General features: G+C 42.8%; 1 protein-coding gene across 3 annotated transcripts in view; it reads right to left on the minus strand.

Annotated features, from left to right (window-relative positions):
- ADAM9 (ADAM metallopeptidase domain 9) overlaps positions 1 to 17,181 on the minus strand; it is a 99,846-nt gene that overhangs the window by 76,893 nt on the left and 5,772 nt on the right. For all 3 annotated transcript variants that reach the window (XM_054720033.1, XM_008146147.3, XM_054720034.1), the window contains exons 2-4: positions 8,166 to 8,263; positions 6,104 to 6,162; positions 3,322 to 3,400 (exon numbers count right to left, since the gene is read on the minus strand). In XM_054720033.1, coding sequence (XP_054576008.1) covers positions 3,322 to 3,400; positions 6,104 to 6,162; positions 8,166 to 8,263 — 236 coding nt within the window. The remainder of the gene's footprint in view (positions 1 to 3,321; positions 3,401 to 6,103; positions 6,163 to 8,165; positions 8,264 to 17,181) is intronic.

A 17,181-nucleotide genomic window follows, 5' to 3' on the forward strand; every position in this document is an offset into this window, starting at 1 on the left:
AACCAAGATTACTCTACCCAGGAAAGCTATCATTCAGAATTGAAGGTCAGATAAAGAGCTTTACAGACAAGAAAAAACTAAAGGAGTTCATCACCACCAAGCCAGTATTATATGAAATGCTGAAGGGTATTCTCTAAGAAGAGGAAGAAAAAGGTAGAGATAAAAATTATGAAGAACAAAGTGACAACAAATACATATCTATCAACAAGTAAATCTAAAAATCAAGTCAATAAAAAATCTGATGAACTGAATAAACTGGTGAATATCATATAATTAGGGGAATAGAAAGGGAGTGGACTGACAATTCTCAGGGGGAAGAGGGTGTGGGAGTATGGGAAGAGATTGGACAAAAATCTTACACCTATGAACGAGGACAGTGCGGGGGGAGGGTAAGGGCATGGGGTAAGGTGGGAACCAGGTGGAGGGGAGCTATTGGGGAAAAAAAGAGGAACAACTGTAATAACCTGAACAATAAAGATTTATTTTAAAAAATAAATAAATATAAATAAAAGGTTTTCCTAATGCATTTGCAAGGGACTCTAAAGTTCTAAGATATAGTAATTTGGAGTTTTATTTCACACAGCAATCCATATAAACTGGTTATTAAAACTTTGTTTCTTTGTGAAAAATTGCCTTGTGGAAGACATGATGATGAAAACCACATAAATAGCTTTACAAATTACTTTAATATTAAATAACAGAATCATCAAGGAAAGCATTTAAATTTTCTCAGTGTAAATTAACTGCATTTTATGGACAAAAGTATATGTCATTATGATATTTGCCAATCTAACCATATGCAAAAAAAATACTAAAGTATTAATTGGTGTCTGACATCTACAGTCACACTTTCATCTGTCTAAACAATCTATATATATATAAAAGCTTAAGCAACCATTAAGACTAGTCGCTATGATGTGCACTGACCATCATGGGGCATATGCTCAATGCAGGAGCTTTCCCCTGGTGGTCAGTGCATTCCTGCAGCGGGAGCACTGTTCAGCCAGAAGCTGGGCTCACAGCTGGCTAGAGTAGCTGTGGCAGCGGGAGCCTCTCCCACCTCCACAGCAGCGCTATGGAGCAGCGGCAGGCACAGCAGGGCCGGATTGAACAGGAGCGGTGTAGCACCCGTGCCGGGATTCTTGTCCCAGCATTACAAAGGGGTGCAGCAATCTAAAGAAAGGAGCTGTGTGTAGATTCAATAAAAAGTCCAAAGACGAAAGATAGTTTTGAAAGGCATTGGGGGTCAGAGGAGCTCCAGCTAAAGGAGCTTAAGACTATCCCTTGACTCAGGATCCCATGCTTTTTATTAACACAATTTGTCCTAAGGCAAGGTGGAGATAATATACTTCAAAGGGTAGGGTTTCAAAGGGTAGGGTTTACAGAAGCATTGTCAGATTGGGGAATAGCCTACAGCTGTTCAGGTGTTTGGCCAACAGGAGGCAATAACATGCAGATTAAGATGCCCTGAGCTGTCTGGCAGCAAGCAATCAGGTTTGGGGGAAGTGCCATTTAGCTGTTCCAACAGGTAATAACATTACGTGACTCAGCCCTGTTGAGTCTAAGTTTCATCAACCTTTTGATGCAACTCTTATAATTATGACATGTTGGAATTGGTTCCCGGCACACCAGGGCTCCAGCTCCTCCCCGACGCTCACTACTACATCCCTCGAAGGATGTCGGACTGCCGATTTCGCCTGCGGGGATCGGGTGAAACTGGCAGTCTGACATCCCCCGGAGGGTCCTGGATTGGGAGAGGGCACAGGCCAGGGTGAGGGACCCCACCGGTGCATGAATCCGTGCACCGGCCCATTAGTATTCAATCACCAAGAAATAAATGAAAAACTCCATCTGTTTTAGTTTGTATTTTTCAAACACCCAGGAAAGCACTTTAAGATAACAATGTTACATAAATTTCTAACTAAAATCTATTTTTAGCAGTTTTAAGCATATATACTTTCAATAATAACAAAGAGTAATATTTACTGAGTTAAAAATTGTCAAAAATGACTTGTTCTAAGAATCTCACAAATATTAACTCAGTTAAGCTCCCTAATAACAATTATGAAATTGTAATTATTATTCCCATTTTAAGGTGAGGATACTGAGGCACAAAAATGTCAAAGTAACTTGATCAGCAAAAAAATTATAGAGCCAAAATTCGAATCCAAAGAAATCTCTCCCTGCCCCCCCACCCCCCCCGCAAAAAAAAAAAAAAAAAGCCTTTTGAGATCACTAGTTTTGTCAAATGGCATAAATTATGTGGTCTTTGGCCTCATGCCACAGCAATCTTTGGATGGATGATTGGATACATGAATGGATGGATAGATGATTTCTAATCTGGTTTATGCTATCATGCAAATTTAAGCTCCTCTACTAATGTGCTACTAAACAATGATAAACAGAACACTAAGATAAAAAAAAAAAATCAGAAAAGGATAGGGCTAAGTCAACATCTCCTTAATTTTTTAAAAGCATTAATTAATTTAAAATAATTTAATTTAATTAATTAAAGACTAATTAATCTAAAATAAAGTGTTTGCCTTCTATATATCTGAAGAGTGCTGCAAAAATGCATAACTAACAAAAACAATTCAAGCTAGCAAAATGTTACAAAGCTCAGGGGGAAAATAATACATGTTTAATGAGAACAAAGATTTCTTGTGAAAACTATTGCAAAAGAAAAAATATACAATACCTAACTGTCAAAAAGCATTGTAAAACACGCTCCCCAAATAAAACTAGAAATGTTTATGCTCTACTTAAGTAACACATAAAGCCAAATCAACATCTGCCAATTTTTTCAAGTATTCCTGGCCGGTTCTGTCCTTAGAAATACTCTGTTCTCTGATGCAAAAGGGATCACACCTCTTTAGGAAAGAATTGTTTCAGTGAAAAACTAGAATATATAATAACAGCAAACCAGTGTTTGTTCTTAATACTAATGGCAAATCAACTGGTTTAATAAAAGAGTAAAATGTGCTTGGAGATGATAAATTTCAGCAAAAAAAAAAAAACCTTCTTTCAAACTATATCAAACTTTCCCCTTTCATAATCAGTAAGAATTATCATTAATAGAAAGTTATTCTTCTGATCTTTAAAAACAAACACTTGACTATGAGTACCTGGAGAGCAGTAAGGTCCAATTTACTCTATATAAATACACCCACTACCACACCACTTCCAGGACAGCATGTATGATTGTGTCAAAGGTGACCCTTGAAGTTATGAGATGTAACAGTCCTGATACCTAAACAGAAGTCCTTTTAAAATTATAATTGTCTGAAATTCTGCTATAGGATCAAGAATAAAATATATTACCTGTATATCCGGATGGTCAGAGATCAGAGCCCCTTCCTTGTTATAGGTGTAAACTACAAAATCTTTGGGCAAAAGGTCTCTGGAAGAGGAATAAAACCATTTAAAATCATTTTATGTATTTGCAACTAAGAACACAACTCATCCGACATTATTTCTAGAAGAGATGATCAGGAATAAAAACTTCCACCTGATTATAATTTTTATTAAAGAAGGAGCTACCATAAAACTAAGAGCTTACAAATGGACTTGCATCTGAAACCATGTGCATCACTTCTTCATAGAGAATATTAAGCTGCAAGTTTGTTCTAATGGTCATAAAATGCTGGTTACAAAGTAATAATAACAACACAAATGTCCTTAATTTTTTCTGGTACATCTCACAGGAAAAGCGTAAATTAGGTTATATAGTACATCATATTTCTAGAAGGAAATAAGTGCTTTTACTCTTTTCTAAAAGTCCTTTATAAACACTCATTGTCTTCACTTCCTAAGTAAAGAAGCAAAATGTGTCCGTTGTTGGAAGAAACAAGTATTTCTGATTCCTGAAGCTTCCCTGCATGTTAAGGAAGCTCAGTAGTGTAAACCACATGTGGAAAGAGAGGGTTCTCTTTGCCAAAGAAAAATATTCAGAGATGCTTGTTAAAGATGATAAGGCAGCCCTAACCAGTTTGGCTCAGTGGATAGAGCGTCGGCCTGCAGACTGAAGGGTCCCAGGTTCGATTCCAGTCAAGGGCATGTACCTTGATTGCAGGCACATCCCCAGTATGGGGTGTGCAAGAGGCAGCTGATAGATGTTTCTAACTTTCTATCCCTCTCCCTTCCTCTCTGTAAAAAAATCAATAAAATATATTTTTTTAAAATAAAGATAAGGCAGACTTGTATTGGGGATTACCGTGATAGGTACAGGGAACACTGACAGTGGGCAAGCAGGAATTTATGGCTAAGGAGCTGGGTGGGGGTCAGTAAAAAGAAAATTACTAAGAGAAAACATCAAAGGGTGAGGAAGGCTCTGGCTAACCTAGCCTAACAGATTCTTATTGTAGACTGATCGGGTTGATCAGCTATCATGTGAAAGTGGTGGAGGATGAGGAATTCAGAGTGATCAGATAACAAGGGGAGATGGGGGTCTTGCTAAAACTGGATTTCACAAGAAAGTGTGCCAATGGGCCTCGGAGAAAGTTCAGGAGCTTGACTAAAGTTTGGTCAAGCAAAGACTCTGTCATTTGCAACAGAATTGGAGCAGCTCTGTTATCAACCCCTTCTTATCTCCATTATAGTCAGGAATGCAAAGTGCTAGCTGTGGTTTTTAATGCACCATTCTAAACTCCCCTGGAGGCATCCAGGGCCCGCTTATCTATGTTGTTTAGAGATGGTTTAACCATAAAGCCTGACTTGAGCTATGTGACCAGAGTAGTATAAAAGATCCTACTTGACCCCTATTTCGTGAGAATTAAATAAATAATACACTTAAAAGTACCTGGACATAGTAAATGTCCAATAAATGTTAACATCTATCAACTACAGTAGAAGGCTTCAGAAAGCTTCTCTGTCTGAAAATATCTGTCACTACCTAAAATTCTGTCAGGGAGACTCTGACCCTTTGACTCAGCCTCCTCTTCTAAGACAAAAAGTGTTACTCAAACTTGCGGATGCATATAAATCATCTGGAAAACTGGTTAAAACAGATTGCAATGGCACCTCGAAAAATTCTGATTCATTCTAATATTGGACCTGAGAATTTGCATTTCTAACACACTCCCGGGGCTGCTGCTGGTTCCAAGACAACACTCCGAGCAGCACTTCCTTAGACAGAAACACTTCACATCCCATCGCTCACAGGTTAGTGTGTATTAGGTGGCTTCACATCCCATCACTCACAAATGTGTGTATTAGGTGGCTTTCCCTGGGATCCCTCTCTAAAGATATTGGAAGTTTTGCCAAATAAGAAAAGGAGAGGGGACAAGACAGGCCACAGGAAAGTGGATGGCTCAGCACAGTGAGAAAGCTGGCATTTCAAAAGGCAGCTGAAGAAGACAGATAATCAAAGTGGGATCAGGTAAAAACATGCCAAAGTAAGGAGAAAAGGTTAAAATGGGGAGGTGAGAAAATACTGTTATGGACTGAATGTTTGTGCTCCTACTTCCCAAAATTCGTATGTTGAAGCTCTAACTCCCAGTGTGGCTGTGTCTGGAGATGGGGCCACCAGGAGGAAATATAGTAAAATGAGGTCATAAGTATGAAGCTCTAAGCCAACAGGATTAGTGTCCTTATAAGAAGAAATACCAGAGCCTGCTCCTTCCCATACCCCCACCCCCACATACACACACACTAAGGAGAGGCCACGGAGCACACAGAGAGAAGATGTCCATATGCAACCTTCACTGAGGGCCCTCGCCAACCGCCAACCCTGCTGGCACCTTGATCTTGGACTTTCAGTCTCCAGAACTGTGGCAGATAAATGTCTGTGGTTAAATCTGTGGTATGTTGCTTTGGCAGCTCTAGCAGACTGATACGACTACTAAAGACTTCTTTACCCCTGCTCAGTTGCTCCTTGGTGTGATAACAATTAAAAAGTTCTCTTCTTAAATACAACTTTCTCTTACTTTAGACTTATTTTCCCTTATTCTAATGTCAATGGAAATATAAAATAGTATGACTTTTTTCATACTTCTACTTTTATTATTCTGTTTTTATTAATCCACTAAACAACATCTAACAGAAAAAAAACCTATACACTATTGAAAAAAAATTACTGAAAAGCCAAAGCAAATAAATTTCTTACTTGTTCCTTTGCAAGTGAATAATATGCTCTTTTCCTTCAGCTTGAATGACATAAGATACCTAAAGGCACAAAGATGAAAAAAAAGAATAATAAAATACCATCTTATAAATTACTTTTCAACAACAGGTATTTTATAAGACACTGGAAACTTCATCCTCAATGAAAATAATTGACTGAAATTGTGTTCAGAAAAACCTTATGTCTGCTAAATAATAAAAAATAATCTGACCATCCCTGCCTTCCTTTAATAACTTACTGTGGAAAATTGCCTGCATGTTTATCTAAACTCTTCTTAAATTCATTTAGAATTGAGCTATAACTTCAGGAATTATTTTTGTTAAATACATCCATGTATTATTTACAGTATAAAGTAGTTCTTCCTTTTGTTTAAATGACATAAATTTTTTAGTTTCAAGAGACTATCCCTAGTTCTAGTTATCTGAAAGTTGAAAAGAAATACTGAACTCTTACAATTCTATATCTTCACACAATTCACCACATTTCATCTATTTTAAAACACATTTTCCCTCGCATATGAACATCTCTGAAGTCAGGATGCATCATACAAAGGCACAGAAGTCTGACTGGTAGCACTCTGTTTCTTTCTTAATTAATGGTACATTAAATGAGAGAGGGCCTTACCATGGTGGCATCTCAGAGACAATGAACGGAGATAAGGTAACCTGCACTTACACATCCTCAAGCTCATGGGATTCTCTTCTCCACACCTCACACAACCCTGAAACAACTTCCCCTGGCAACTCACCAGTTCATTAGCCAGCAGTGTTTAGTGGAATTGTCAGACCAAGGAGATTCAACTTTGCCTCAACTCTTTAACAAAAGAGAAAACCAGGGAAGGACTCAACAAATATAATATTATCAGAAGTGTCCTCTTACGTTCCGTACTGTCTGGACTCTAAGTTAACATCTTGCCAAGAAATGGTATGATTCCCTCTCCTAGGGCACATCAAAGTCTGACTTCCAGACCCAGACCAAATTCCAGATCCTAGCATTCTACTTCCACATCCTGAGTGAAAACCTGAGAAGTCTCTGTGATCTACCTGGATCTCTACTGAGAATCAAAAATACCAAGTTCCTTCCATCACCACAGTTTCGGGGTATGCCTTTCTATCCTTTCTGCTCTTGCCCAGTCATCTGACATAAAAATGTCCCTCTCATCTCCTCTGAGAAGAATTCTGAGAATCAGAATTGTTTCTTTCCCCAAATACCTGGTTGTCCCCTCCCAACGTCTCTTCACTCATGGGTCATCTTCTCCATGAGGCTTCCCCAAGCTGTACTACTAAAAAATACAAACCCTCCCACCCCAACCCTATCCCTATTTCTACACTCCTTATTCCCCGTCCTGCTTTGAATTTACTCCAGTGCACTTACTACTGTTTTCAGTAATCTGTATTATTAACTTCTATTATTTGCTTATTATCCCCCTGAAAATGGAAGCTCCATAAGGGATTTGATTTTTGTCTGTTTTGTTCTCTGCCATATCCCCAATGCCTAAACAATGCTTCCATGTCTCCAAATATTTACTGGGGCACATAAATGACATTTATTATGATCACAAGCTACCTGTGAAGTACTGATATGAAGATAAAAACATACTTTTGAGTAAACATTCCCAATATGAAATATATGCATGTAACACACTACTATTCTCCAGTGCCCATGAAAACACAGTATGAAGTATTTTACCTCTCAAAAACTGAGAGGTTACTTATTATTATTTCAACAAGATCACTGTAACCATCATCAGTTAAGAGTTAGAAATCTATGTAATCAGTTACCTACCCTGGTCCAAAAATTTATTTAACTATTTCACTCTGTTATGTTTCAAGTTGACCATTTTGTCTTTAAAAGAAATTGCCAAGGATCAATATGTACTTTTTACTAGAATAACATCCAATAAACATCAGTGCCATATGTATGGTTCTGTACTAATCTTTGGCCAATATTTACTCACTGAACCAATCACTGCTGAAAATAACACCTTTGTCTTAAAAAACAACAACAATGGAAATACATACATATTTCTCAAGAGATAACTTACCTGTTTTGAGTAGGGCCTACGGGCTTCTCTTCGTTCTCTAGTTAATCTCCAAGGAGTTATAATTTCATAAGAAGAGAGATGTGAGGTCTGTTGAAAGCCTACAGAATAGAGAGTATTAAGTGAACCTGAAGAACTATATGGTACTAAAATATAATAGAATTAAAATGCTGAATGTTCAAATCAGAAAACTCATTTGACATTTCCATATTAAAATATATACATACTAAAGGCCCAGTGCACGAATTTGTGCACAGGTGGGGTCCCTCGGCCTGACCAGCAATCGAGGCCTATTGAGGGGCCAGCCGGCTGGGAGGGAGGGACTGCGGGAGGTTGGCCAGCTGAGGGGAGGGGCCATGAGAGGTTGGCCAGGCAGAGGGGAGGAGGATGCGGCCGCAGAAGGTTGGCCAGTGAGGGGGGGAAGGGCTGTGGGAGGTTGGCTGGCTGGCCCTCCGACTGGGGCCAATAGGGGGGCCAGCTGACTGGGGGAGGGGCCACGGGAGGTTGGCCAGCCTGGGTAAGGGGCCGCAGGAGGTTGGCTGTGGGAGCACACTGATCATCAGAAGGAAGCTCCTGCATTGAGCGTCTGCCCCCTGGTGGTCAGTGCCCATCATAGTGACTTGTTGACTGGTCATTCCAGTTGTTCAGTCATAACGGTTGCTTAGGCTTTCATATCTATATATATAAAAGCCTAAGTCACTATGATACGCACTGATGACCAGGGGGCAGCGCTCAACACAGGAGCTGCCCCCTGGTGGTCAGTGCACTCCCACAGCCAACCTCCCGCAGCCAGCCAACCTCCTGCAGTCCCTCCACCCTGGCCGGCTGGCCAACCTCCCAGGGTCCCTCCCCACATCGGCCCAAATCATGTGCCAGGCTGAGGGACCCACCTGTGCACGAATTCGTGCACCAGACTGCTAATATATAGATAGTTGTACAAGAAAATAGCAATATATTAGATACTAGAGGCCCAGTGCATGAATTAGTGCACCAGTGGGGTCCCTCTGCCTAGCCTGCAGAATTGGACTGAAAACGGCTCTCCCAACATCCCCCGAGGGGTCCTGGATTGTGAGAGGGTGCAGGCCAGGCCGAGGGACCCCACTGGTGCACAATCAGGGGCAAGGAGGGATGAGGAAATTTGACCAGTCAGGAAGGGGCCGCAGGAGGACTCCAGGGCATGTCCGGCCTGTCTCCCTCAGTTCTGATTGGCCGGACCCCAGCAGCAAGCTAACCTACCGGTCAGAGCGTCTGCCCCCTGGTGGTCAGTGCACGTCATAGTGACTGGTTGACTGATTGACTGTCTGCCCCTGGTGGTCAGTGCACATCATAGTGAGCAGTTGAGCATCCTTAGCATATCATTAGCATATTACTCTTTGATTGGTTGAACGGATGACTGGACAACCAGACACTTAGCATATAAGGTTTTATTAGATAGGATGTGTAAAGGGGAAAAATAAATTTCCTAAAACAGGATGTCAGTCTTTATCCAAACAGTATATGCACAGCAATCATTTACAAACAAGTTTTAAGTATACACCCTAACCCTTTTTCTTAAAAGAAATCTTCATATATAAACACACATGCACACACACAACACACACACACACACACAAACTGCTTTGATAGGGAAATGGATGTGGGAGAGACATGTGGAGCCTAGCAACATTCACTCACCTCCCATATCCCACCCTCATCCAACATGAATGACATCCCCTGAGATAGCATTAGAGTATTTATGAAATGGACAAGGACAATAAAAGGGAAAAGTTACTTTAAATGCCTGGTGGATTAACTCTTAATAAATACACACTCAACAATGTAGCACTTATCCTATATAATAAAACCCTAATATGCAAATTGACCAACCGGCAGAACGACTGGTGGAGCAACCGGTTGCTATGATGTGCACTGACAACCAGGGGGCAGACACAGTCTATAGGCCCCGACTGGCAGTGGCAGCAGGCAGGGCCAGCGAGTGGGCAGCACCAGGCCAGCCAAGACTGCTGTGAGCGGGGGCAGCGATTGCCCCACTGGTCACCCCACAGATCGGCCCTGATCGCCAGCCAGGCCCAGGGACCCTACCCGTGCACAAATATCGTGCACTGGGCCTCTAGTCCTATATAATAAAAGCGTAATATGCAAATTGACCAAACAGCAGAACGACTAGTAGGTGGGGGGCGGGGCCGGCAGGCAGGCAGCACCAGGCCAGCCAAGGCACGTGCCAGCAGGCAGAGGGCAGCAGCGACCAGCGGTGGCGGAGGGGCAATTGGGAGGGGGGCGGGGCCAGCCACTCACCAGCACTGTCCCCTGATCAGTGCCCAGCCACCTCCCACAGAGAGAGGCCACTGGTGGCGGCGGCAGGGCAATTGGGGGGCGGGGTGGCCGCTCGCTGCGGATGCCTCCCCCGATCAACCCACTGGTGGCCTCCCGCAGAGGGAAGCCAGACTGCAGCTTAGGCCCGCTCTGTGGGGATCAGGCCTAAAAGCCATCAATCAGTCGGACATCCCCTGAGGACTCCCAGACTGCGAGAGGGTGCAGGCCGGGCTGAGGGACCCTTCAAGTGCACGAATTTTCATGGACCGGGCTTCTAGTATCAAATGAAATTAATACCATTTAATCTATTCTAAACAATAAACTTGCCCTAACTGGTTTGGCTCAATGGACAGAGTGTCAGCCTGTGGACTGAAAGGTCTCAGGTTCAATTCTGGTCAAGGGCATGTACTTTGGTTGCAGGCACATCCCCAATAAAAGGCGTGCAGGAGGCAGCTGATCAATGTTTCTCTCTCATCAATGTTTCTAACTCTCTATACCTCTCCCTTCCTCTCTGTAAAAAATCAATAAAATATATTTTAAAAATAAATAAATAAATAATAAACTTTAGAGAAAATGTATTAACAATGAAGGAAAAACAATAATGAGGATTTAACTCCCAGTTCCAATCCTATTCAGTTTGCCCACAGTGAAATCATATCTAAGTGGGGCTCAGGTTCTGAAGTCATCACCTGAGCAACACAAATCCCTTCGGAAGATACCCCATGTTGGAAACTGAGGCACAGTATTTCAATACATCCAACACAATCTCTGCTTCCAGCATCACTGCAATGACATATGTCAATTTTTTTCAGTGAACTTGATGAAGTAGATGGTCACCAGCTAAGGGCCATCACTGAAAACTCTCTATAACTCTAGATATCAAAACCACATTCAGAAGTTGCTAAGAGAGTAGATTTTAAAAGATCTCACAAGAAAAATAACTTTGTAAATATGGGTGGTGATGGATGTTAAGTAGATTTATTGAGCTGAGTATTTGCTATGCAAATATTAAATCATTATGTTATACACCTGAAAAAAAATGAAATGAAATAAAAACATACGTCACATACTTAAAAAAACACACACACGTTCAGTATTAGGAGACTTAAGTCTGGCATATACAACAGAAAGACTGAGGGAAGAACAGAGTCACATCTTCCATTCAGCAGATCGATTTAGAAAATAAATTTACTAAGTGGAATTTCTTTAACAAATAAATGCCATGAAAAGAAAGAAGAGGGAACTTTTATAAATTCAAATAAACTAATGGAAAAATAAACCAATTCTGAGACAATCAGGGAAACCTTAACACTAAACAGATATTTAATGATCTTGAGAAATTGCAGTTAATTTTTTAAGGGTAATAAGCATATTGTGTGTAAGTTTTTCTTTCACAAGTCCTTATGTCTTAGAGAGTCATTCTGAACATTTTAGGGCAAAACGATATGATGCCTAGGATTTGCATCAAAATAATCCAGTGTGTGTTTGAGGGAGAAGATATATTTAAAATTGTATTAAAACTGGGTAATAGGTACACAGGAGCCGAGACCGGTTTGGCTCAGTGGATAGAGCGTCGGCCTGCGGACTCAAGGGTCCCAGGTTCGATTCCGGTCAAGGGCATGTACCTTGGTTGCGGGCACATCCCCAGTAGGGGGTGTGCAAGAGGCAGCTGATCGATGTTTCTCTCTCATCGATGTTTCTAACTCTCTATCCCTCTCTCTTCCTCTCTGTAAAAAATCAATAAAATATGTTTAAAAAAATAAAATAAATAAATAAATAAATAAATAGGTACACAGGAGTTCATTACTCTTTTCTCTACTGTTGTGTATGTTTCATATTTTCTATAATAAAATAATCATTTTTAAGTAGTTACCTCTAGAGAGTGGGATGACTTTCTTTTCACTTTATAAAACTCTGTGTTAGTGTTTATGAAGTATTATATCACGTTATATATATATGAAACTATAAAATGTGTCATTAGTAAACATGTAAATATCGTAAGTAAATGTACCAAACTTGTTTGAAGTAGTTACCACAATGGAATAGAACCAGAAAGTAATGAGATAAGTCTTGGACTTTATTTCCGGCACTCCCACATGTCTGCAGTGTTTGAATTGGCTTTTATAATCAGCATGTATTTTTACTTTTAAAATTAAAATTGGGGGGAAAAAGAGTATTTCCTCAATAAGAAGCATAAAGTATTTAAAGTACTGATTATTTATCATCTCTCAACAGCTTCTTCCTTTCCATCAGCCTTACTAACCCCACATCTATACAGCTATACCTACTTCTCTGGTCTCCCTTCTCCCACTCTCTCCTCCTTTGGATCCAATCTACACATCCATTCACTCATTAATTGTCTTATGCCCCTGAGATTTCTGAAAATACAGATTAAAATAAAATATTTACAACTAACTTTCCCCAAGGTAACACTGTACATATATAAAAGTGTCTATAACCTTGTCTAGCTTGGGATTTTAAAAGATGCAGTATAAATAGGAAAACACCAATTATATGCAACGCAATCATGTCACACTGACAGTTTTCAAACTCTTTACCCATCATTCCCTTATCTATACTAATAAAAGGGTAATATGCAAATTGGTAAAGACATCCTCACAGTAACAACCGAACAGCAGGCTGCGTGGGGCGACAAGGCTGGCAGGGGGCGTTAGTGAGGGACGACCAAACGACTGAACAGCAGGCTGCATGGGGCGACCAGGAGGCAAGGAGGGCAGTTGGTGGCAACCAGGCTGGCAGAGGAGGGCAGTTAGGGGTGACCAGGCTGGCAGAGGAGGGCAGTGAGGGGCAACCAGGACAGGGGGGGGGGCAGTTGGGGGCGACAAGGCCAGCAGGGGAGGCAGTTAGGAGTGAACAGGCCGGCAAGGGGGGGGCAGTTGGGGGCAACCAGGCCAGCAGGGGGGCAGTTGGGGGTGACCAAGCTGGCGGGGGGGACAGTTGGGAGCGACCAGGCCTGCAGGGGGGCAGTTGGGATGACCAGGCCAGCGGGGGAGCAGTGAGTGGTGACCAGGCTGGTGGGGGGGCAGTTGGGGGTGACCAGGCAGGCAGGGGGGCAGTTGGGGGCAGCCAAGCCGGCAGGGGGGAGCAGGGAGGGGCAACCAGGCTGGCAGAGGGGAGCAGTTGGGAGCAACCATGCTGGTGGTGGGGGGGGGCAGTAAGGGGAGACCAGGCCGGCAGGCAGAGGTGGTAAGGGATGATCAGGCTGGCGGGGGGGGGGGGGGGGGGGGGGGGAGTTAAGAGCAATCAGGCAGGCAGGCAGGTGAGCAGTTAGGAGCCAGTGGTCCCAGATTGTGAGAGGGATGTCTGACTGCTGATTTAGGCCTGATCCGGGTTATTGGGCTTAAACGGGCAGTCCGACATTCCTCAAGGGGTCCCAGATTGGAGAGGGTGCAGGCTGGGCTGATGGGACTGCCCCCCCACCGTGCACAAATTTTTTGCACCAGGCCTCTAGTCCTATATAATAAAAGACTAATATGCTAAGTGTCCGACCTTTTGTTCAACCAGTCACTATGACACAAACTGACCACCAGGGGCAGTCACTCCGACCAGTAGGTTGACTTGGGGTCCGGCCAATCAGGACTGGGTGAGATGGGCTGGACATGCCCTGGAGTCCTCCCACAGTCCCTCCCAACCAGCCAACCTCCCACGGTCCCTCCCCAGCCAGCCGGCCCTGATCGGCCCCAATTGGGACTGGGCAAGACAGCCCCAATCGGCCCCAATCAGGACTGAGCAAGACAGGCCAGACACACCCTGGGACCCTTCCATGGTCCCTCTCTGTCCCCAATCGTGCACTGGTGGGGTCCCTCGGCCTGACTTGCGCCCTCTCGCAATCCATGACCCCTTGGCGGATGTCTGAGAGCTGGTTTCGGCCCGATCCCTGCAGGCCAAGACAAGGGACCCCACCGGTTCATGAATCTGTGCACCAGGCCTCTAGTGTCTTTATAATACTAGAGGCCTGGTGCATGGATTCATGCACATTGAAAGGAAATTAATCAGAAGGTGGCTGGCAAGGCAGGACTGGGCAAGATAGGCTGGACACGCCCTGGAGCTAACCTCCCGTGGTCCCTCCCCAGCCGACTGCACCTGGGATGGCGCCAGGGCTCAAAGGGCATCTGCAGAGTGAGCGGGGTCCCTCTGGCAGGTGGGGGTCCCTCAGCCTGGCCTACAGAGATTGGGCTGAAACAGGCAGTCCGACATCCCCTGAGGGGTCCCAGAGTGTGAGAAGGCAAAGTTGCTGTCACTGGGCAGCTCCTGAGTTAAGCACCTGCTCCCTGGTGGTCAGGGCGTATCATACGTACTGGCTGGTCAGCCAGGCACTTAGCCTTTATATATATAGACTAGAGGCCCAGTGCATGAAAATTCATACACTGGAGGGGGGTCCTTCAGCCCGGCCTGCCCCTATCACAGTCCGGGAACCTGCAGGGGCAGGAGGTGACCCAGCGATCAGGAGAAGGCAACGCCCCATCACACCTCTATTACTGCCACTGCCGGCAGTGCAAGCCTCGGCTGGCCCTAGTTACCTGACCCTTGGGCGGCCCTAGGTGGCTGGGCAGCCTCCATCCAAAGCTTGCCTGTGCCTCAGGCATCGGCTGAGCAGCCGACATCCGAGGCTTGCCTGTGCTTCAAGCCGGCCCTGGGTGGCTGGGGGGCTAAAGGCGGGCTGGCCACACCGTGTTCCTGCCATCCCTCCCGCCCTCAAGCAGGACTGAAAGGACTGGGGGACTCCGTTGGGGCCGAGGGGACTGGGTGCCACCATCTTTGTCACAATGTGATGGTCAATTTGCATATTCCCTTTTTATTAGATAGGCTGGTATATTATACTAATTAAATGTGGCTGCAAGTCATTATATAAAAACACCAGAAATAGACTAAAATAAAATGCTCACAAAAGCAACCATGGGCTAATCCAAGGCATATTGACACCTTGTAATAATCAGGTTATGATAAAATATTCAGATGTTTGGAGTTGTCAATTAGGAACCATGTCAAAAGAAATCTATGGCCTTAATAGATGCACTAGATAGAAATATCCTTAATCCTAAATTAACTGAGGTACAGGACTATTTCTTCACCTAGAATAGACCTATCAATGACCTTCAGTGTTTCAAATTCCTAAAATCACAAATTTTAATATCCTTAATAATTTCATTCTGGATCATGGTAATCTATCCAACTACTAAGACAATCACTCTAGAAGTGAGTAGTGGCATGAATAAAATGTTTTCTGTGGGTTAGAAGCTTTGTGTGATAAAAAGTAAATCATCCTGTATATTTGCAACCTCCTGTGACTCTATATTTTGGGCCAGAGCTGAAACTAGCTCTTCTATACAGATTGCTAGCAAAGAATCAAACATGGGGAGGGAGGGGGAACACAATTAATCATTTATATTAAAAGACTTTCATAAGTATAGCACCCAAGGCTCGCTGTCCAAAAGACCTCAGAGGAGCATCCTGGAGATCGCAGTGTAGAGGTCACAGTGCAGGGGAGCTACGTTGAAGACCCCGGGTTGGTACCCCCTGGGAGGAAGAGTATGAGGAGAGAGTTGAAGGCCCTGCTGGAGTGTTGGAGGATCAGGCTGTGGTAGCCTATGACTATGGGAGACAAGAAAGAAGAGAGCTAGCCCAGCCAATGTAGCTCAGTGGTTGAGCATCAACCAATGAACCAGGAGGTCACAGTTCAGTTCCAGTCAGGGTGCATGCCTGGGTGTGGGCCGATCCCCAGTGAGGGGTGTGCATGAGGCAGTGGATCAATGATTCTCTCCCATCATTGATGATTCTTTCCCTCTCCCTTTCTCTCTATAATCAATAAAAACAAAGTAAAATTTTAAAAAAGTATAGTACCCAAAAATAACTTCTGTATGTAATAGCTATTACTATGATATCGACTTCTTGGTTTTAAAATCCAAGGATACACTTTATGAGTGCCAAAAGGAGTTCCAAAATGTAAAAAATGTACATGCTTGGGTTATAGCATTCAAAATAATATACATTAATTGTATGAAAATCCTCCTTCCTATATTTTTTCAAAACTTCTTTCTTATTTCTAGGTCTGGTTTCTTTTTTTCTTTTCTTTTTTTTTTTTCCAGTTCATATCTTGCATGTATTTTTCAATTCCCTTTTTATTTTTTAAACTCCAAATAGTAGCACCTTCCCATGGGAACAAAAATAACGTTTCACATGTTACTATAAAGGAAGTGCATTAACATTATTTATATAAAGCTTCAACCTCAACATTTTGGGCCAGAAACTTCTTTGAGGGGAGAGGGGCCTGTTCTGTGAAATGTAGTATGTTAAGTAGCATCCTTGGCCTCTACCCACTAAAACCAGAAGCACCACCGATATGACAACTAAAGATATCTCCCAGAGGCCTTCTGGGAGATAGAGTTCACAATGAAATAAAAATATCAATACAGTCAACTCCACAGAGAATATAAACTGTTGTTTTAGAATCTGACAGAATAAACATAGTGTCTAAAATTACACTACTAGAAAACATGGACTGAAGATAAAAATAAGAGCTGAAACATGAAAATTAAAGTGTCTCAAATTTAGCAAAAGAAAGGGAAAAGTGTTAATTTCACTCCTTTCTTCCTCTAACTCAGAGATTTTCAACCTTTTTCATTTCATGGCACACATAAACTACTAAAATTCTGCAAAACAACAAAAAATATATTTTTGGCAGATC

The sequence above is a fragment of the Eptesicus fuscus genome, chromosome 8 (genome assembly GCF_027574615.1).
Source record: "Eptesicus fuscus isolate TK198812 chromosome 8, DD_ASM_mEF_20220401, whole genome shotgun sequence".
NCBI lineage: Eukaryota > Metazoa > Chordata > Mammalia > Chiroptera > Vespertilionidae > Eptesicus > Eptesicus fuscus.